This window comes from Argiope bruennichi, chromosome 5 (genome assembly GCF_947563725.1).
Source record: "Argiope bruennichi chromosome 5, qqArgBrue1.1, whole genome shotgun sequence".
Classification (NCBI taxonomy): Eukaryota; Metazoa; Arthropoda; class Arachnida; order Araneae; family Araneidae; genus Argiope; species Argiope bruennichi.
In genome coordinates, this window is record NC_079155.1 from 73,892,917 (window position 1) to 73,913,462 (window position 20,546).

General features: G+C 31.1%; 1 protein-coding gene across 1 annotated transcript in view; it reads right to left on the reverse strand.

Annotated features, from left to right (window-relative positions):
* Positions 1-6,843: 6,843 nt before the first annotated feature.
* LOC129968544 (kelch domain-containing protein 2-like) overlaps positions 6,844-20,546 on the reverse strand; it is a 33,639-nt gene continuing 19,936 nt past the window's right edge. Inside the window, exons 9-10 of the mRNA XM_056082543.1 lie at positions 16,952-17,004; positions 6,844-12,809 (exon numbers count right to left, since the gene is read on the reverse strand). Of these exons, the coding sequence (XP_055938518.1) occupies positions 12,686-12,809; positions 16,952-17,004 (177 nt within the window). The 3' untranslated portion in view covers positions 6,844-12,685. The remainder of the gene's footprint in view (positions 12,810-16,951; positions 17,005-20,546) is intronic.

A 20,546-nucleotide genomic window follows, 5' to 3' on the forward strand; every position in this document is an offset into this window, starting at 1 on the left:
TAAGTGCTATTCATAACAATATTGAGAGGCTAGAAAACATGAAGTCTATTACAATAGCAGCTTTTTTTTTTTGGTATGTTGTTACTTTTTCAAATAAAACCTCCGTGTTACAGAGTTGTTATGATATTTACAAAAAAAAAAAAAAAAAAAAAAAAAAAAAACAATTTAAAAAAGTAGAGTTTATAAAATCTAGTTAAGAAAATAATAAACCAACTTATTCAACCATTTGCAGTAAAAAATTGTTCAGAAATATCTACAAGTCCTGGCAGAATAATAATGAAAATTTAACATCTAATTGACAGTTTTATCAAAAGAAGCTTTTGTTCCACAGAACAAAACTGCTTTTAGGTTCATATATAGTAAAAGGTTCATATATTACAGTTATTTAGAACTGTTACCTGTTCGAAAATGTTTAGAAATATCAATTGATCCGCCAATGCCGAAAACAACATGGTAATTGACAATGACTGAATTCTAATATAGAGATGTTAGTCATTGCTTGCTACACATTTTTTCAGAAATAAAATAAAAAGAAAATTAGTTTAAAATCAAGATAAATATTAATTGAATACAAATAGAGCGAGTTTTAAGATTTAAAAGAGTCTAGAATTATTTATTATTATTTTTTTCTGCATGAAAATATTTAGTGCATTTTTCGTCATTTTCCTTTATGGTAAACAAAACTGTGGAAAATATTTTTTTATTTACTGAAATGAAGTTTCCAAAATGTTTAATTTGTTTCTAATTGGGATATGAACCAAAATCTAACACTTCTTTCTATTTTTACTTATTTCAACCACTTTTTTTTTTTTTTTGAAAATGATTTATTAAATACAAAATTGGGAATAATTCCAAGACAAAGTTTCTGCACATCATTTAGTTCATATTACAGACAAATGTATTGGTTATGTGTGATTGAAAAATTCGCAAAATATTTTCTTTGAAATTTATTACAGAATTTTTGGTATAAATGCAAATTTCACACAAAAAAAAATTACTAAAAATTGCCTATAATATCAGTTATTAAAATGTTCATTGATATTTCCCTGGAAATCTGATATTCCACTGTAATTACAAACGTGTGCTTTAAATTGTTATTAATTCAAAAAAGGGCTCCAAAGGTAATCATATACTTTAATATAACGAAACGAATTTCTAGACTATTTGTGGCCCATGAGATGTGCCTTTCTCTTCAGATGCATGATATCTTCAGGCATGATATCAAATGCCTTTCAGTAGCCGTTGTTACAGTAAGACATAAGATTAATGTACGATTTCTCGCCAAGCACGTCAAACGCCTAAAAATTCGCCAAAATGCCATCTTTGATAATTGTCAAAAATAGTAACAAATGGATTTTTAGGGTGCAATAAAAAATTCTTATGAATTGGCCTCAGAATAATTCAGCTTCGACGATCGTACATTAATCCTAAACATAGCCGTCGTTATCATAATAAAGCATAGAGCCATAATTCCACGCCATTGAATTTAAATGACTTATTTTCATCTTGCCAAAAATACGAAACTGAAAAGTATTGAACTTTAAAATTATAAATATGTATGATTTTTAATTTTTTAAGTAATTACGGATTTCGATGCACTGTATCAAACTCGTATTTGTATTAGCATTTGCGGTAAGCATCGCACACAATCTTAGTTCAGTCGACACAATTCCCTTATTACAGATCATTTACTATGGTATTGTGGTGACGCTTTATAAGCCAGATAACAGCTACGAGACATGAGAAATTTCTTTTGTCTAGTGGTCTTGTTACTCGGCTACGAACCCAAAGGTTGCGAGTTCGATCCTCGCCTATCGCCAGTAGCAACATTGGTGACCCGATGACTCAAATTACGCAAACCTTCATACAACTGTTGTGGCGCCCTCTACCACCAATAAATAAAAAAAATGAAGCTGATAAATAATCAGCCAATAAAAAAAAATGAAGCTGATAAATAATCAGCCAATAAAAAAAATGAAGCTGATAAATAATCAGCCAACAACAACAACAAAAAAAAAATGATGGATAAGGCGCAACATCCAATATATCACCACTAATAACAGCAAAAACAGGACAAAAAAACGTTCGTCTCACCTCCGACGCACTGGAGGGGGAGTAATGTGGTGACGCTTTATAAGCCAGATAACAGCTACGAGATATGAGAAATTTCTTTTGTCTAGTGGTCTTGTTACTCGGCTACGAACCCAAAGGTTGCGAGTTCGATCCTCGCCTATCGCCAGTAGCAACAGTATCATTACGCACTATTCCATTTTGAGCATATATATATTAATATTTTATTATAAATCTCCGAACCAAAAATAATTGCTTTATCCAAACTATGTTTTTCATTGCAGCACAAGCCTATACTGCCCAAACCATGCCCGACTTATTCGACGAGCCCCGAAGAGCTATATACAGCCAGCCGCGCAAATGTGAAAGCATCTATGGACAAGACTACACGTGGAAAAACGACTACCGACCTCAAGGACGATTCCCTGGATGGTGTTTGAGAGGAAAGCCACCTCGATTTGATGATTACGACAAAAACTAATGGATAAATCTGCCATAGAGTGAAGTCAAAATCTTTCCAATTAAATAATAATAATCAAATCATTGCAGATTTTATAAACGACTAAAATGGAATTATTAAATGCTTACACAGTATATGTGAAAATGCACTTCGCTAACTTAAAAAAGCCAGTAAGTGGTCCCCCCCCCCCCCGAATTTTTACGTATTTTCTCTACTGAATGCATTATCCCATTCCCAACCCCATTTAAATCTTGAACAAGGTTTTAACCACCATGAGTGGTCGAATTTTTATTTTCAGTGTGTCCCGCACATGCAAATTGTGTGCTTTGTAATATACAAAAAAAGTGGCAATTATGTATCATTATCTGCTTATCGCGAACGTACAACAGTAGCGAAAAAGCCAGTAAGCGCGTAATCTTTGGTAATCAATAGCTATAGGAAGCGCTTAATACCAGAGAACAAGAAAACATAATTGCTTTTTTCCCAACCGATTGATACCATTTTACGTTGTGAATTGTCCCAATTACATATATCGATACTAATTCATTAAATTTTTTACGTTTTTGAGATATCCAGTTTACATGCTTGTGAAAATACAGATTGAAATACGATATGCGATTCAAAGACATACAAACGGAAACATATGCGATTTAAAATTTGATAATGATTTGTACTTCAGACATTAAAACTCTGAACCAAACTTCAATTACTTAAGTTGTTACATTTTGAATTATTGTGTTTATATGCATGCAAAGTACACAACGAAGGACGGTCAATTATTGAATACATATCTACACTTTAATATCAAACCTACGTATCAAATGTTACCTATCGAGCTCTCTTCGTTTTGTAGTTTATAGAATTATCCTGTATTCGCACAGATAAATTAAATGGATTTCGTTCAAAATTACAGTGTAAAGATCATATGACCAATATCACCCATCAAGCTCAAAGCGACCCTGAGTAATAGTATTTACAGACAGACAATTCTAAAAATATGTTTTTTGAACTAATATCAAAGAAATCTAAAATGTAAAGATTCTTCAAAATCTCGAATTAGAATTTTTTGAAAATTACAATATTTTCTCCTAGTATACTTCTTATTTCAGAAAAGTAAAAAAGACAAGAACACGGAACAAAATGAATTTATTACCACAAGTTAAATACAAACATGGTTATTTTCCGACATAAATACCGTGAAGCTTCAAGCATTTATCGGTCAAATCAATTTTAGATCGCCCCCCCCCACTTTCGAAGAGCACTGCCACAGGTGAAGTAAGGGAGGTGGTTAACACTCCTCATTAGTTTAGAAATTCTTAAGCTTTGAAAAGAATATGGAATAACAATATATGGAAAGAATATGGAATAATATATAAACCTCCCCCCTCAAGAAAGTTCTAATTTTGGCATGCTGATCAGCCATTCAATTCAGTTCAGTTATATTAATGTCACGGTTAAAAGCCACACTAGGGCTATTTTGGGACGAATCTCGTAATTCTGAACTGCGGTCAGATGACGATGGCGACACCTGAGCTTGCACCTTCCGCTCTTCACTTCAGCATCCCATCAGCGGGAGTACGTTTAGCCTTGACGGATTTAACATGCACTAGAGCCGCATATACGACTGTTCTTCGGTGGAACCAGGTCTCAAATCTGAATCACTCCGGTTCCCGAAACCGAGATCTTGCCACCATGGCCCTTAATACTAGGATTCCAGCATCTCCGCTTCTTTCGAACCACTCCTTGAAACTTCAGTTTGTTGAACAAGGTCTGTTGCGAAAGACATGCATCCTTGCTTCGCCCCTTTTACCTAGAACGCTGCTTAGGGATCAGTAATTTTCATATCTTCTTTGGAATGGAGAATTATATCGAAGGATAAAGCTTCCAAAATAATGAGGAACTTTAAAGTATTTTTAAGACCCATCTCAAGGCATTGGCGGCAATGTTCTTCGAAAAATGGATGGGAACTCTTACCCACAGATATGACAAATGCCTGAATCTATGTTTAAATAAATAAATCTGAAAAATAACTATATTTGTACATAGTTTTCGATAATAAATCCATTCTCTTTTTTCTTCTTTTAAATCTATCCGAGCTTTTAATTAGACCTTTGTACAGCGAAACTATCCTATTTTGAATGTTGATTAACACCTCACCATATCTAATGTTTATCTACACAGAATATTAAAAAATATAAGAGAATAGAACCTACAATTTTCAAAACCTTTATTTTTAAAGATAAAACTTACACGCATTCGGGAGGTTAATAAATCCAACATATGTCAGAGAATAAAGGCAATATCTTAAGAAATCATAACCAAAACTAAATAACAGTTATAAAAACAGTGACACAAATAAAATATTTTAAAATAAAACAAGAAATTGCTTGTTAAATACAACATGAAATAAATATATGAATTGCTATACAACAGGAACTAAAATTTAATCTAAAGAAATTCAATACAAATGACAGGATTTGTTAAACAATCACATACAAAATGATAATATGCCAACCTAATGTTAAAGAGAAAATAAGCAGACAATCAAAATAAACTTATGACAATCAAACTACAATCGAAAGACAAAAGAAAATGTTAAATATTTGTCATCAAAATAATATATTACCAACCAAAAACGAAAAACATTCATGTAAAAAAAATAAAACTTAGCTAATTTCAACAATTAGCACAATACTGAGAAATCAATAATGCATATTAATCAAAAATATTCCAAAAAATGTGCAAAAATACAGTTTAAAAATTTATATTTTAAAAAGTAATAGAATACAAGTTACTGAAGATTGGCAAAGTTTTAGTAACCCAATTTTCAGGCTTAGAAAGAAACCAAATAATATTTTTAAACAATTGCCACGTGATTCATAGGATTAAAAATTTTCAACACTGTATCATTTATTTTCTGAGATATTCTTCATCATTAAGACATAGGGTAATAAAACAACATTTTTTTTTTCATCATTGGATTATCTGAATCATTTTATGCTAATTTGTTGAATACTCTTGGAAGATCGTATATCAACACAAAAAACAAATCTATATACATTATAAGAAAATAAACATTGGTAACATCACTTTGTATTTACAAACTAAGCGATTAATTTAATAACAATATATATAGTTTACTGGCATTTAAAAACTAAAATATTGCATAAGCTATCATTAAGTTATTTTGTTGTCATTAGGTATTTTATAAAAGAATTCTATTCTGTCCAAAATAGAATTGGTGTGCAAATCAGCAAATATAATCAGTACAATTTTTAGAACATGAATTTTATAAAAAACAAGCATTTATTTGTCTATGATCCCATACTATCTTGTTAAACGTCAGCTTTGAATTGCTTCTTTTATGAACACTTGCATCATCTCAAGGGGAAGGGTGTTAGAATTCAACATATTTGTAACTTCAAATACATGAAAGCAAAGTGATAAAATTCATTAATATTTATTTTAATATAATTGTCAAATTTAATATAAAAATAAACATGAATTTCAAATGATTCATCTAAATGTACCAAAACCTTTTAGATTTGAAAATTCACATCAAAACTCAATGGCACCACTAAAAATGTAAAACTATATATTAAAACAATTAAAGGAATAAAAAAATTATAAAAACAAGTATTTGCCAAGAATAAGATCATAAAACACTTCTCATTTTCAAATATTTTAATGAATGCATATTTGGATTATAAACAAATATAATACATTACATGAACTATCCTTCATAAAAAATAAAAAGAATTAAATTAAATGTTGTGAAGAAAACAGTATTTTAAAACAAGCAATATAACAGTAAAAATTAAAAAACATGCAAAAAAAATTTAAATTTAACTTATATTGGATGTTATAATTTAATAAGTCTTGAAATATTATTATACTTTTTCGTTAGTAAAAAAAAGTAATAAATGCTTCCAAAACTGAAAAAAAAATGATTAAACTAATAAAACCAAAGTGTTTAACTTAGTGTGTGTGTGTTTGTGTGTGTGTACTCGTCATATTATATATTTTTAGAATAATAAATTTACATAAAATTCACAATTTTGCAAAGTAAATATAACAAAAATAATAAATATAATTTCTAATATATAGGGTGTCCACACGAACTGTAGCCCAAAAATTAATTTCTAAACTTTTACAGAAGACAGGCACTTTGAACTGTAGAAAAACGTTGTAAATAGCTATAATATAGTACATTTTATGTTGTTTCAGTCAATCAATCTAAGCTAAAAAAATTATGAAATTTATATTTTTATGCAAAAACATCATCTACGTCAGAGGTGGCGAACCTTTATTGCTCTACAGAAATGTTTAATGAGGTACAGACGTGCCACACTGCATAGTAGTAAATGTTTTAGTAAAGTGTAATTCAAATTAAAGTAGCATTAGTATGACTTTTGTTGTTGCAGATTAAATGACCAATAACTTATATTAGAATTGTAAGATGTTGCTTTTAGCAGAATGCATGCTGAATTGGAGTCATCTGCCAAACAGTTTCTAAGCGTGACATCAATGTTATTTATCTCTGAAAACGATTCGCAGGCATAAGTAGATGAAAATATCGTTAAAATAGCATGAGTCAGTTTCTTCAAACAGTTAAATGTTTGAATCGAATCCCATATTTCCAAAATTTTGTTACTGGCCTTTTTACTTATATTTCTTGTTAATCTTTCTGTTTGAATCAATTCCAACTTTTTCCTTGTTTTAATAAATTTTTGAATCCATATTGAACTAGACTGGAAATCAATTAGCTGCATTTCAAATTCTAATCGAATTGGGAAAAGTTTAGTTTATCAAATGAAGTCACATCAGGGTACATAACAAACTTGAGCGTTTCCGATAATTCCTTGAACTGAAAAAAAATCTCTGAAATCTTCCTTGATTGAAGAATCAATTACGGAAATAAATTCTTCAGTAACTTTTTCTTCGTCTAGTTTCTCATGCACATCTAATTCTTTGAGATATATAAGTAATGATATTTTAAACTCTTAAGTTAACCAAATTAATTTCCAAAACTTTATTTTAATTTAGCCCATAGTAACTTCATTCTAAAAATATTCTCTTATTTCGTGATCTAATTCCACTTTCGGTTTAATTAATTCCTTTGTAAAAATAATGCACCATCAGTACTACGTATCAAATGAAAGTGATACTTTTGCCCTTATCAAAGGTCAAAACATGTATTCCATCGGCGCGTGGCCGGAAATAGTGTTATATAAGACTAGTGATCATTTGTTTCGCGCTTATTTTCTTCTGCTTTTGTGCCGCGATGCGTCTGCTTGTAAATAAATTGCTTTCCCGAGATGGATATTAAGAAGAATAAAACAAAATTAAAAATACAAAGTCTCGTCTATGTCTTTAAACCTGCCGTCTGCTGTCAACAAAATAATATTACATATCATTCAGCCGACAGGATTCGAAATTCATTACACACACACACATATTATATATATATAAACCAAATTAGTGAAGTCCTTGTAATAATATCGTTTCTGAAAACATACAATTTAGCGTCAAAAGCGCGAATGAGATCCACCATGACTACAATTGTTTTATTTATGACTTGAAGCCTTATGTTCAATTCATCGAAATGTTGGCTGTAAAAAACATCAATTTTGAAAGACACATAACATCCAACAATTGTGGGTATTGTTCAATATCCCTATGATTTTGCAGAAACAGTCTCATTTCTTCCAAGCAGTCAACAAATCTTTGAAACAGGTTCCCGCTGCTCAACCAGCGAAAATTATTATTGTTGATTTATTAAGTCATTATATACTGAAATGACTTCATTCAACAAAGCACTAAACTTTCGCTTATTTAAAACCTGCGACGATATGAGATTGTCTATTTTTGTGACTAACTCCATTATGTTATCAAGAGATGTTAAACCACTCTTAGCACACAAGGATTTTTAGTGAATCATGTAGTGAAATTCAAGAATCGAGCGTCTCTTGTTTTTATAGTAGCGCCAACTAGGGCCAAAAGTACGACTTTGCTACTCACGCATCACTCATTCGCTTGCACAAGCCCTTTTTACAGGAGGGCATATTCACACATTTCACAGATAGAAAAACGGACGAACAACCATGCCCAAACCGGGACGCCCAGATCACGGGGAAGACGCGCTACCCCTATGCCAGGACGCCGGACTACCCCTATGCTTCATCGTGAGCTTCGTTATTATGAACTAAAATGCAAACCATTTAGATAGGCGGTGTGCCCAAAATATTGTGTCGCGTGCCATTTTATTTAAATATTTTTAACAATAATATTTAAAATATAAAAAATTGCATTAATTTACTTCAGAAAACTGATCAAGTTGCCCTTTCAATAGAATTATTCTAAACCAATTTATTGGCAACTTCAAGGAAAATTCACCAATCAACATGTTGCGATTCCATACTATAAAAAGTGAAATTTATAGCTTCATAACTCGGTCCGTTTTGATAGTAGAAGAGTACATTTAGAATTTTAGGGTCTCAAGAATATTTTAAGAAAAATGATGGATAAGATCAAGAGACTAAAGAAATTTAGAATTAATTTTTATCAGTTGTACTTTCATTGCAGCAAACATAAAATATTATTTTCTAAAACAATTTTCAAATGGAAGTGTATGCAAACTTCTTTCAATTAATTAATAAGCTATCGCGCCATGATTAGACAAGATATTTAATATTTCTGTATGAAACATTATTTGAAATATCAGTTGAAACATAAATGTAATGACTAAAATTAACCTTTCAATGCAAACAAAAATAAAGATTTTAACAAATAAATCCATAATTCCTTTTAAAATTTTAAGTATATTATTTGCAGTTACAAAAAAAAGCAAAACTTTTAGATACCCACCCATTCATTGCCAGAGAAATTAATTAAAGCTTAATTTTACAGCAGTTTCCTCGAGATATCTTGCAAATGGCAGTGAATGAGTTAATCATTAAGTGCATGCCTTTGATGACTTTTTATTCCTTAATATTTATACATTTATAGAAAAACAGAACACAATGATAAGATACCAAGAATATTAAATACTTGATGCAGGTGGAAGTTCACAGTAATGGCATTGTATAAAGTATTCAACCAGAGCATCTAAATGTAACCTATTAATTAAATTACAAGTAAATCCAAACATTATTTTAAAAAGTATACAACAGTGCATAATTTTAATAAAATCATTATATTCACTGTTCTATTTCAAAGTAGATATTATATTAAACGTTATTCAAAGGCCAAAATATAACAATAAATCCCCATATTTTGAGCAATAACTATAGTTTATAGAGATTATACCTCCATCAACAGATGTAACTAATATGTCATTTCTGTAAATTTCAGTGATCAGAAAAAAAAAATTAAAAGAAAGAGAAAATTGAATCCTATCGCAAATTTCAAGTTATCATGTGAGAACATTTTCTTTTTTTCCCGATGAATTGCTTATAGCTAGAAAGCGATATTTGAAAGGCCGAATCAAAACGAAGACGTTTTGCGTTAAACGTTGATGGTTCTAATTCAGAATCCAAATTTACACGTTACACTGTGTGCAATCGTAACACTCAACTATGCAGTGTGTTGCAGATTGTGGGAATCTGCAACACATTGCATACGTTTACGCTTTCTTCGTTCCCGTTGTAAAGCTATTTTACGTTCATGGTCAATTCGATCAGCTTCTAAATTTTAAATTTTCATCATTCGTTTTTGTTGATTGAAGGTTTTGTCTCTGAAGGTTTCGTCCCGGCCACTGTTTGCTCTTTCGTTCCCTTCCTTTTTATTCTTTGCAGGGCTTCATTGGGAGAAAGTTTAGGGCGTCCTATTTATGCTTTATTCATTGCCTACGCGATTTCGAGCTTCAAACCGCCCCGTCGCGTTCTTTTCCCTCTTTCGGCTCCTAATAACGAAAGCGACTTAAATGTGGTATCGTTCGATAGAGGACATCAAATAGAGTGCATCGATGCTAGTCGTAAGGAGATTTTGTGCAAAAACGAGGTCGAAAACCTCGCTCGAAAATTCAAATTTTTACAACTTTGAGAGCCTGTATCTCGCAAACCACTTGGAGTAGCAGCGTGAAATTCGTATCGTTACTTGCATTTCGTCGAGTACTATACAACGATACGAGCAAATGCAATGCAACTCGAATTTCTAAATTTCGAGACCCGAGTATCGGTAACAACGTCATTCGACTCTACTCATCGAGAGGAGTGTTTAGACAGGTCGCACTTGTCTCTATGTTGCATAGAAGCCGAGATATAACGTTTTCCGTTCTGACCGAAAGTTCATATCGACATTCCGAGACCCAACATAACTCTGTGGTATCGATCCGACATTGATTTGCCCAATATTAAGCAAAATCCGTACTGCACATGCGCAATGGATCCAAAAAAAATTCTTTTGGGGGGCTTAGAGGACTCCCCGGGGTACCTCTAAGTGAAAACCCCATGTCTCTAACATATAGTTTGGGAGATAATGAAAACCATCTGCGCATGCGCAGCAGATGACTCCACGATGCGGATCTTCTCTAGTCCCGTAGGATTACTATGGTGAAAACCATGTCTCTAGCTCATAATTTAACAGATATAACGAAAACCATCTGAGCCTGCATAGTAGATGACTCCATGAGGCGGGGGGGGGGTCTTTAATTAATCCATAGGATTACTATGGGGCTTTCAGGGCTTCATCAGGAGAAAGCTTAAAATGCCCCATTTATGCTTTATTCATTGCTACGCGATTTCGAGCTTCAAACCACTTAAGCAAAACAACATCATGTTCTCACATGGATTTAAAAAAAAAATGCCAGGTGTTTCTTTGCTGACTGAAGATATTTCGTCTAAATTGCACCTAAATTCGGGACAAAATACTAATACAGAAAGCATAACTTTAAAATTCATATTTAAATATGAATTCCCACAAAAAAAAAGTCGTCCATTAATTGAACAATTTTGGAAAATATCACACAAGAAAATACTAAATATACAAGTTAAACAAAGAAATCAAAATTATTTAATGAATCTACACAATGTATAGAAAAATGTATTTCCATAAAAGTAAGCACTGATGATGTGTCCACGTTATCACCGAAAGGGGATGCAGTAGCTTCTGAGGGTAGACTCCTGAGCACCCAAGGGCAGAAGTTTGACTTCTAGCTCATATGAAAATGAAACTCACACATTCGCTTGCACAACCCCTTTTTACAGGAGGGCACATTCACACACCTCACAGATGAACAACTATGCCCAAACCGGCACTTGAACCCGGGATGCCCAGATCACGGGGAAGAAAAGTAAGCAATCTTTTGCTTAATACAATATTTAAAATATTTCTGAGAAGTCTACTGAGTTAAAAAGAATTTTCAAAACATTCCAGATAATTTTAAAAAAATGAGAATAAAAACCAATAGTTCATTGGTTATAATTATAAATTTTTAAATGTATGTCAATAATTTGAAATGCAAAACTTACAGAAATAAAATTAATATTGTATATAATTATTTCACATTTTAAACTTGCATTGCACAACAATCCATATACTACATTTTTCATTCAGGAATGAGAGAAAGATTTATGAATCATCATACATACAATATAAAAATTATAAATTGAGATATTAAAAAAGACTTTATATTTACTTTTATAAGTACTTTATTCTACTACAATAGAAAGAAAAATATATTCCAATTAATTTTGAATTGAAATTAACATAGTATATTGTGAAATAATTACCTTATTGTTTTTGAGAGCATATCTAAGAAAATGCTTAAAATTTAGGAGGAAATGTTCTAAAAAATAATAATTGAAACAGTAACCAAACTTTTTCAAATGCTACATACTGAAAGAGTTTATGTTAAATTTAAGATTTTTCAAATACTATTTACAAATTTTTTTCCCAAAAGGTTACAGTATTTATTACATTTTAACTTTCAGTTTCCAAAAGTTTCCTAACAATGTTCTTCAAATTCATAAATGATTCCTATTCAAATGATTATGTAACAATGAAACTGCGGAAAAATGGCCTCCACTATACTTGCTTATTATCATGAGGACATACAGATGATAAGTCTTATTTGTCAGATGAATACACAAAAATTTCTTGGATCTATTCGATCTGTACAGAATTGCCATAGCTATTTACAGGGAAAAAAAATTGTCAAGAACCATCTATATTTCTAAACAAATCTGAACGAAGATGAAGTAGGTGAAGTACGTTACGTGGAAGTGGATGATTAAGAATATAAGAATGAGGAAATTGTAAGACTCTGTCCACAGATAATCTGAAAAAGAAATTAGATATTAATTTCTATTAAATTAATTAGTATAATTTGATATGATAATTACACATGTAAGCAACTTTAAATAAAACTATGTATCAATATATCTTAAAGACTAAAAATTAAACGTAGATGAAAATTTTTCACAGTAATTAGAGACATTCATCTCACGAGGTTAAATGCGTAGTAATCGGACACTAGGGTACTCATAAATCTCCTGGAATATTTTTGATAAGCATGGCTGAGCCAATTCCTTTAGGTTAACGTCTGAATGGAATCATTGCATTTTCAAAACTTTTTATTTACTAAATTAAAAAAAAAATAGATAAAAGGTTTGGACTGTAAAGTGAAATGATTGAAGACTCCTACTTGAATACGTCATATTTTTCCGAACATTGTCAGAAAAACATTCAACAAATAATCATCCAAAGATTTTTTGGGTGATTATTTTCTTCTCCATTAATGAAATGTGGCTGGGGGTGAGGAAGAGGAAAAGGGTTATCAAAAAGCAAAGGCCAAAAGAAGAATAAATTTTGGAGTGTTCAGTCATTTTTTAAGACAAAACATCAAAATGAAGAAACAATGCTCTCTCCTTGACCCCAATTATGCTTCCTTAAATAGAGTTGTCACTCAAATCTGGAAAAGAAGTTCCCTGTACTTCCCCTATACATATATGCAATTTAATGGGAAATATGCAAATAGCACTCGTGTACTAGTTATAGTGGAATAACAATCTTCCACAGTTTTAAAGAGAGGAAAAAGCCAGGAAAGAAAACAACCTTACTCATAATAACCATATATTAAAAGAATTGTACATTTACACAAAGAAAGAAAAACAATTTCTTTTTATTTATTGCCTAGAATTTAGCAAGATAAAATTTACACATTGAAGAGGGAGGGAAGATATTTGGGTTATCATGCTCTTTATTGTTAGTCACACAAATTTAAGGATTTGGATGAAACAAAACACAAAATAAAATTTATGCTATCATAATACAAGCCATTTAATGATTACTTAACAAAAAACATAATTAGCATAAACATTTATTTTCGTCATTTCATATATTTGGGCATCAGCTTCTACAGATTTTTCAGTCATCAGTTACATTTTGTTCTTTTGCAACAATTTCATTAGCAATGCTGCTTGCATTTTTTTAGCTTCTTTCCTTTTCTTTTCTCTTAACTTTTTTCTTCCTTTCTAAAGCTTCAGAATCCCTTTCACCTTTTACTTTCAGAATACCAAATCTTTTGAAACTAAAACATTTACAGCAACTCCATAAAAGTCTATGACACCATTAGCCTTGGACAATTTAAAGAAACTTCTTTCAGATTTTCAAAAAGAATATTCTTATTGATACTAGATCCTCTTTCCATAGCAATGTAAGAATTATTCTTGTATTATCATGTGATAATACAAGAATAATTCTTACAACTCCCCCCCCCAAATCATTAAACTCTTTGGACTTCAAAACATTAGAATAAAAATCATCTAAACAAAATTTTCATTAAATAAATTAAGCAGTTCTTTGCACTCGCTTTTTAGTTTTTTTTTCAGGACATGCATTCAATTTTTTTTTTTTAAACTATTCTTCACAAATATAAAACTTTTTTTTTATAACTTCAGTAGCACCACTAATAAATCAAGTAGTTTGTAGTCACTACTCCAATATAAACATTTTTTTTTTCTCAATCCTAGGGCTTTAAGTTCATCAAACTCTATCAAAAAAAAAAAAAAACTGTAAAATGTTTGTTTTCTTCAATTATGCTTATTTTTTTAAACATATGCTTGTTTTTTTAAATATGTTTCGATAACTGTTTCACAAAAATTAAAAGATTTTAATATAAGAAATGCCTTACTGGTTCAGGTGTCAAATTCTTTTAAAGAAATGGCTGAAAAATATTAGCAATATACAAGAAGCTAATTTTAGCCAGAATCTATTCTGACAAGCATTTATAATATCACTTGTGGAAGATCGAGGCATAGATTTTTTACTGAAATCTATGTATTTCTTTTTTGTCCATCACTTTTAGAGTATGTTCATAAACACTGACATTTTCTACCCAGTAGATAAAACAAATCTTCAATGGAAATTCAGAAGAACCTGTAACTTCCAGGAAATTAGCATGTCTAGCTGGACTAACTTTAAATATTCTATACACTCCTCTTAGAGTAGAATCAGCTTTCCATTCAGAGGATTTATATCCAGATTGAAACACTCCATCTATTATGTGTTGTCCACAAGTGCCTAAATCTAAAATGTTACTCATTTTCTCAAAATATTTTCTTTCACGTGTTTCAAAAAGTTTAAATTTACATTTGGTCCATCCATACTAATTTGTGAAAGTGTGTGCAACCTTGATATAATTACTTTAAAATTTTCAAACAGTTTTTGAGTAGTGGTATGCCTTAAAAATATTGAATTCCAATATGCTGTAAAGACTTAACTGGACGATTCATATTAATATCTTACAATAAGATCCATTTGGTATTTTTGTAAAATTTGATTCAAAACTTCATCAGAGCATACAACAAATTTTTTATTCTTTAAAGACTGTTGAAAAATGGAGTTATCTGTAATAAATAATGCACAACATTTTTATGTGGTCTAATGTGTGCATTTCTTGGCTATTTCATTATTAGTGAACACACTGAAAGTTATTTCTGATAAATTATTGAATGCATTAAAGGACGAATATGACGCAACATGTTTTAATGTCCATAAAAGTTCAACTTTAAATAATTGTTTTTGAACTAAAAAAATGTGAAAATGACTTATTTTCAACATCAAATTTGATGTGTTCAGGCTTAACATGCCATCTCCTCCCGTATTTCTTTTAGAGACAAAGTCCAATATCCATTATGACTTTTTTGAACTGGCATCTAATTTTGTGCATTTCTCCTCTTTTGGCATGATTAGTAAGTGCCGAAGAGAGAAAACAGTAAGCTGCAAATGGATTTTACGGAGTTTCTCTAACCCATTCCACAACATCAGGATTGATATTTTTTCCATTCAATGCTGTATTAAATACTTATCTACTTTGGATAAGTTCACAATTTCTCAAATAATAAATAAACTATTCAATAATGTCAAGTGTGAGAAACCACCCAAATGGTCCTACACACTAAATGCTGCTTTCCTAGCAAATTTATTCTATACTCTCAAGCAGCTATAGCAGTTTCGTGCACGCACATTATCTGCAATCCGAGAATCACATGGAAAAAGAACAATTGTCTTTCTAATTGAAATTGGACAGATCTATTAGAAATAAAAGGTAATCGGTAGAAAAGGGGTAAATTTCCATGAGTACATAGTCGTGAATGGTGTTGGTTCTTTTTTCGAGCTATAGCTTTTAACTTGCTAAGTTTAGAAATCCTCATTTTGTACATAAAAAAGAGAAGGGGGGGGGGGAAAAAACTTAACATTTTTACGATATTTTCAAATTTCCCTAAATTTTCCCTGCTTTTTACATGAATTTTAGATACCCTGTATTTTTCCAGTTTTTCCTGTTCGCCCTGTTAACACCACTGATCATCATAACTGGAGTCAACACTATGCAATTCCTTCTTTATATCTTGTATATTGAGCTCACATTCACAATTCATTGTTCCAAGATTGCTATCTGCATTCTGTTTAATTTGAATTTAGAGCTCTGGTGTCCACTTCTTTTAGGACTTCTCACCCGAGGCTATTTATAGATCATTTGTAACCATAGTATTAAATTTCTTTTTATGATGACTTCTGACTTACTATTTATTTAATTACCCATATGCTATGATGCATTTTAAAAGCAAATTTCATATAATAGTTAGGACTAAAATTTATAATACTGATTATTGTTTAATCCTGAATAGATCAGCTGAATCAAAGTACAGAGTATTCAGTACACTTTCTGCTTCAAACTATTGCTATAATAACTTCCATATATTCATAAAGTCTGAATTTATTATAAGAAATCTGCTTATTTTTCAATATCTTCAAGTAGATGCAACAGATTGAAATAATTATGCCTTAAAAAAGTTCTTAAAAATTGTAACGTAGTGTAAAGCTTGTTGCAATATCAAAATATGATAATCCTAATTTCACATCTATCACTAACTTCAATTAGAAATTAATTAGCAGACAAAAATTAAATATTCTACATACCTGTAGAGTGATTTGGGAGTTATCCTTATTTCAACTATGTCAGTAGCTTGTTCCTGAAAAGTAAATATTAGAAGATACAATTAATATTGAAAGTGATATACAAGAAATAATGTTTAATGTTCAAAGTTTATCATAAAAAGAAATAAAAATAGAAAAAAAAATACAAATGAATTTATTATCAGGAAAACATTATAAAAGCATTATAATAAACAAGGTATTAAAATTTTATAAGAGATATAACAATAATAAAAAATATTTGGTTAACAGAAATAGAAATATTTAAAGACAAATATTTTTAAACAAAGAAAAAAAAAACTAATACTGATCATCAACAAATTATATACTTGGCTTAAATTAAGTTATTAAATATAAAAAGTATTGAAAGTGCTTTATTAAGACAAACATAAAAAAGAAGATAAATACCAAAAAGCTATATATATTTGAATTATGGAGAAACTAAAGTATCCATTTTATCACTTGTTACTAATCACTACTTCGAATAATGTTCTATTTCTTAAGCAAAAGAATTTTTAATGATTTCTTGTAAAATTTCATGTCTGCCAAATCTTATATCTGAATCTAAATTTTAAATATATACTGTAAGCTAAATATCCTAGTGACAAAGTTTCACTCACTTATTAAAAAACATATTTTGAAAAAAAAATGTATTCATTGCATTTTCATATTAATATTATAACCTCACAATTATCTTACATGAATTCTTAAAAAAAGATAACAGTAATAAGTCTTTTCAAACATATATTTATATTATGACAATCTATCTTTATCATCCTAACCATTTATTTCTGGATTCTACACTGATGGACAAAATTAAGAGATGGAAAGCATTTTCGCACATTTCTCTAAAAATACCGCACAAAACCAGGACAGTTGATTGCCATATATGGTCACTGTAGCGCTATTGGCCCTGAGATAAGTTTACGTATTCTTGTGGGCGTTGCTAAGCCAGAAGGAGGTATAAAAGTCCGCATCGAGCTGTTCAGCTCATTCCACTCTTCAACACAGTTGCAGATTTTAGTGCATTTTTTTGAATAAGCGTGTTGTTTCTTGCTGGTTTTTAGGTGGAATGAGTGGACATCATCGTTTAGACGACGGTATGAGGTGGAGAATTATGGGTATACTTGAGGCAGGCCAGTCCCAAGCTCAGGTTGCTAGGGAATTGGATATAACACCAAGCGTCATTTCCAATTTGTGGAGTCAATTTAAAACTAGTGGGATAGTATGCAGACGACCAGGACAAGGTCGCCCGAGGGCTACAACGGCCAATGAAGACCGGTATTTGTTCGTTTCAGCTAAGCGCCAGAGGACGGCTACAGCCACTCAATTGTCTAGGGACCTCGCGGCTGCTACAGGAACATCAATTTCGAGTAAGACAGTTTCCAGAAGACTCCATGAAAGAGGGCTGTATGCCAGGAAGCCTGCTATTTGCATCCCACTCACTCCCTCCCACAAAAGAGCGCGTGCAGAATGGTGCAGACAACATCAGAATTGGACACAGCTTCAATGGGCTAATGTTCTCTTCACCGATGAGTCCAGATTCAGTCTACAACCTGATTCTGGACGGTTATTGATATGGAGGGAACCTGGAACCCGATACCATCCTAGCAACATTATCGAAAGGGACCATTATGCTGGTGGAGGACTCATGGTTTGGGCAGGGATCATGCAAGATACCCGCACACCGCTCCATGTGTTTGACAATGGTTCCGTGAATGCCCAGAGGTACAGGCAGGAGGTCCTAGAGCCCTATGTGCGTCTTTTCAGGGGCGCTGTTGGCCCTGAGTTCATTTTTATGGACGACAATGCGCGACCACATAAGGCTCTCATGGTTGATGAGTATCTGGAAAGCGAGGACATTCAACGAATGGATTGGCCAGCCAAATCCCCTGACCTGAATCCTATTGAACATGCTTAGGATGCTCTTGGGAGAGCTATTGTGATGCGCCAACCTCCCCCCAGAACCATTCTAGAGTTAAAAATTGCTCTGGTGGCAGAATGGGAGGGTCTTCCACAACCCCTCCTTAACTCCCTTATTAACAGCATGCATACTCGTTGTGCATGCTGTCTGTCTGTCAGGGGTGACCATACACCATACTAGAGGCAACACACACTGTACAAGCCTCACTTTTATTGTCATCTTTTATCCTTAAGTTCAGACTACATTGTATTTATTGGCAATAGGCTTTTCCAGTGAATGGCACTTTCATTTTTGTTTTGCATTCTTTATTATCATGGTATAAGCTATATCCATACCAAATTTCATTTATTTATATTCAGTATTTTTGGAGATATTTGGGAAAATGTCTTCCATCTCTTAATTTTGTCCACCAGTGTACATTCATTTTTCTTTAAATTATAAATAAAAAATTCATTAATCTTTTCTAGATGAATCTGAAACTACAATAATTAAAATTTAAATTATTCTGAATAAGTTTCACCAGACAATCATTATATTAATAAGTCTGAAAGTCTAAATTTTGAATAGAAAAAAACCTTAAATTTAAAACTAATAATTGTATAAAAATGAAAGTAAAAAAAAAAAAACAAGTACAGTGGATTGGTTATTAAACTTCACAAACAAGATGAGATAAAGAAATATTTTATTTACAATCATATTTAAAGTTTTAACAATGCACATTTTTGGAACACACAGAAGCTAATTTCTAGTATTATGATTAATTTATAATAAATATTTCATTATTCATATAAGATGAAATGTCCCAAAATTTACTAATATTCACCTTAAAAAAATACAAGAAATGAATACAAATAAATATATTCATATTAATCATTATTCTTTTAGCCTTCTAAATCTAGACAAAAATTGCTCAGTTTCAGAGGACACACACACACATATATATATATATATATATATATAGTATGTTGATCTTATCTACAAAATACAAGTAGTTCATACAAGCTTAATCAAGTTCCTAGAAAATGAATCTAGAAAAGTGGAGCAAAAAATGATATGAAAACTGTTGATCAGAAATTTCACAGCATCAGAAAATAGGTAAATAATTATTATATTATATATGTATATAAACTAGCGATGAAATATAAAAATACATTTCTTAGCATAACATGAATTTTATATTCAAAGCTAGAAACTAAATTAGAAGTGCAATTTGCTTTAACATGAAGCAGTAATATTAATAGTAGTATTAATAATTTCTAGTGTAATCTAGTATAATTAATAAGTATAATCTATTACAAGGCAATGTTTGTTACTTGAATTGTTCATAAATTGACTATCAATTAGGAAAATATGAATGATATTTGTTTAATAACTAATTTTTATGGATATTTAATTATTTATATTGGAAAATAAAAAAAAATACTTATTTATGTTGTTTTACTGCAAAACCATAAGACATGTTTTCCCCTTTTGTCCCGGTAAACATAATTTCCTTTTAAGCATTCAGAGAATAAAAATAATTTTGAAATCTTCAAAAATATTCTTGAACTCTCATCTCAACAGTATGAAAGACAAAAATTTTCTGAGTTATTGAGATTACTATTTTAATGAGCTTGTTGAAGAACTTACTATTCTTCATTCTTTTTGGTATATCCC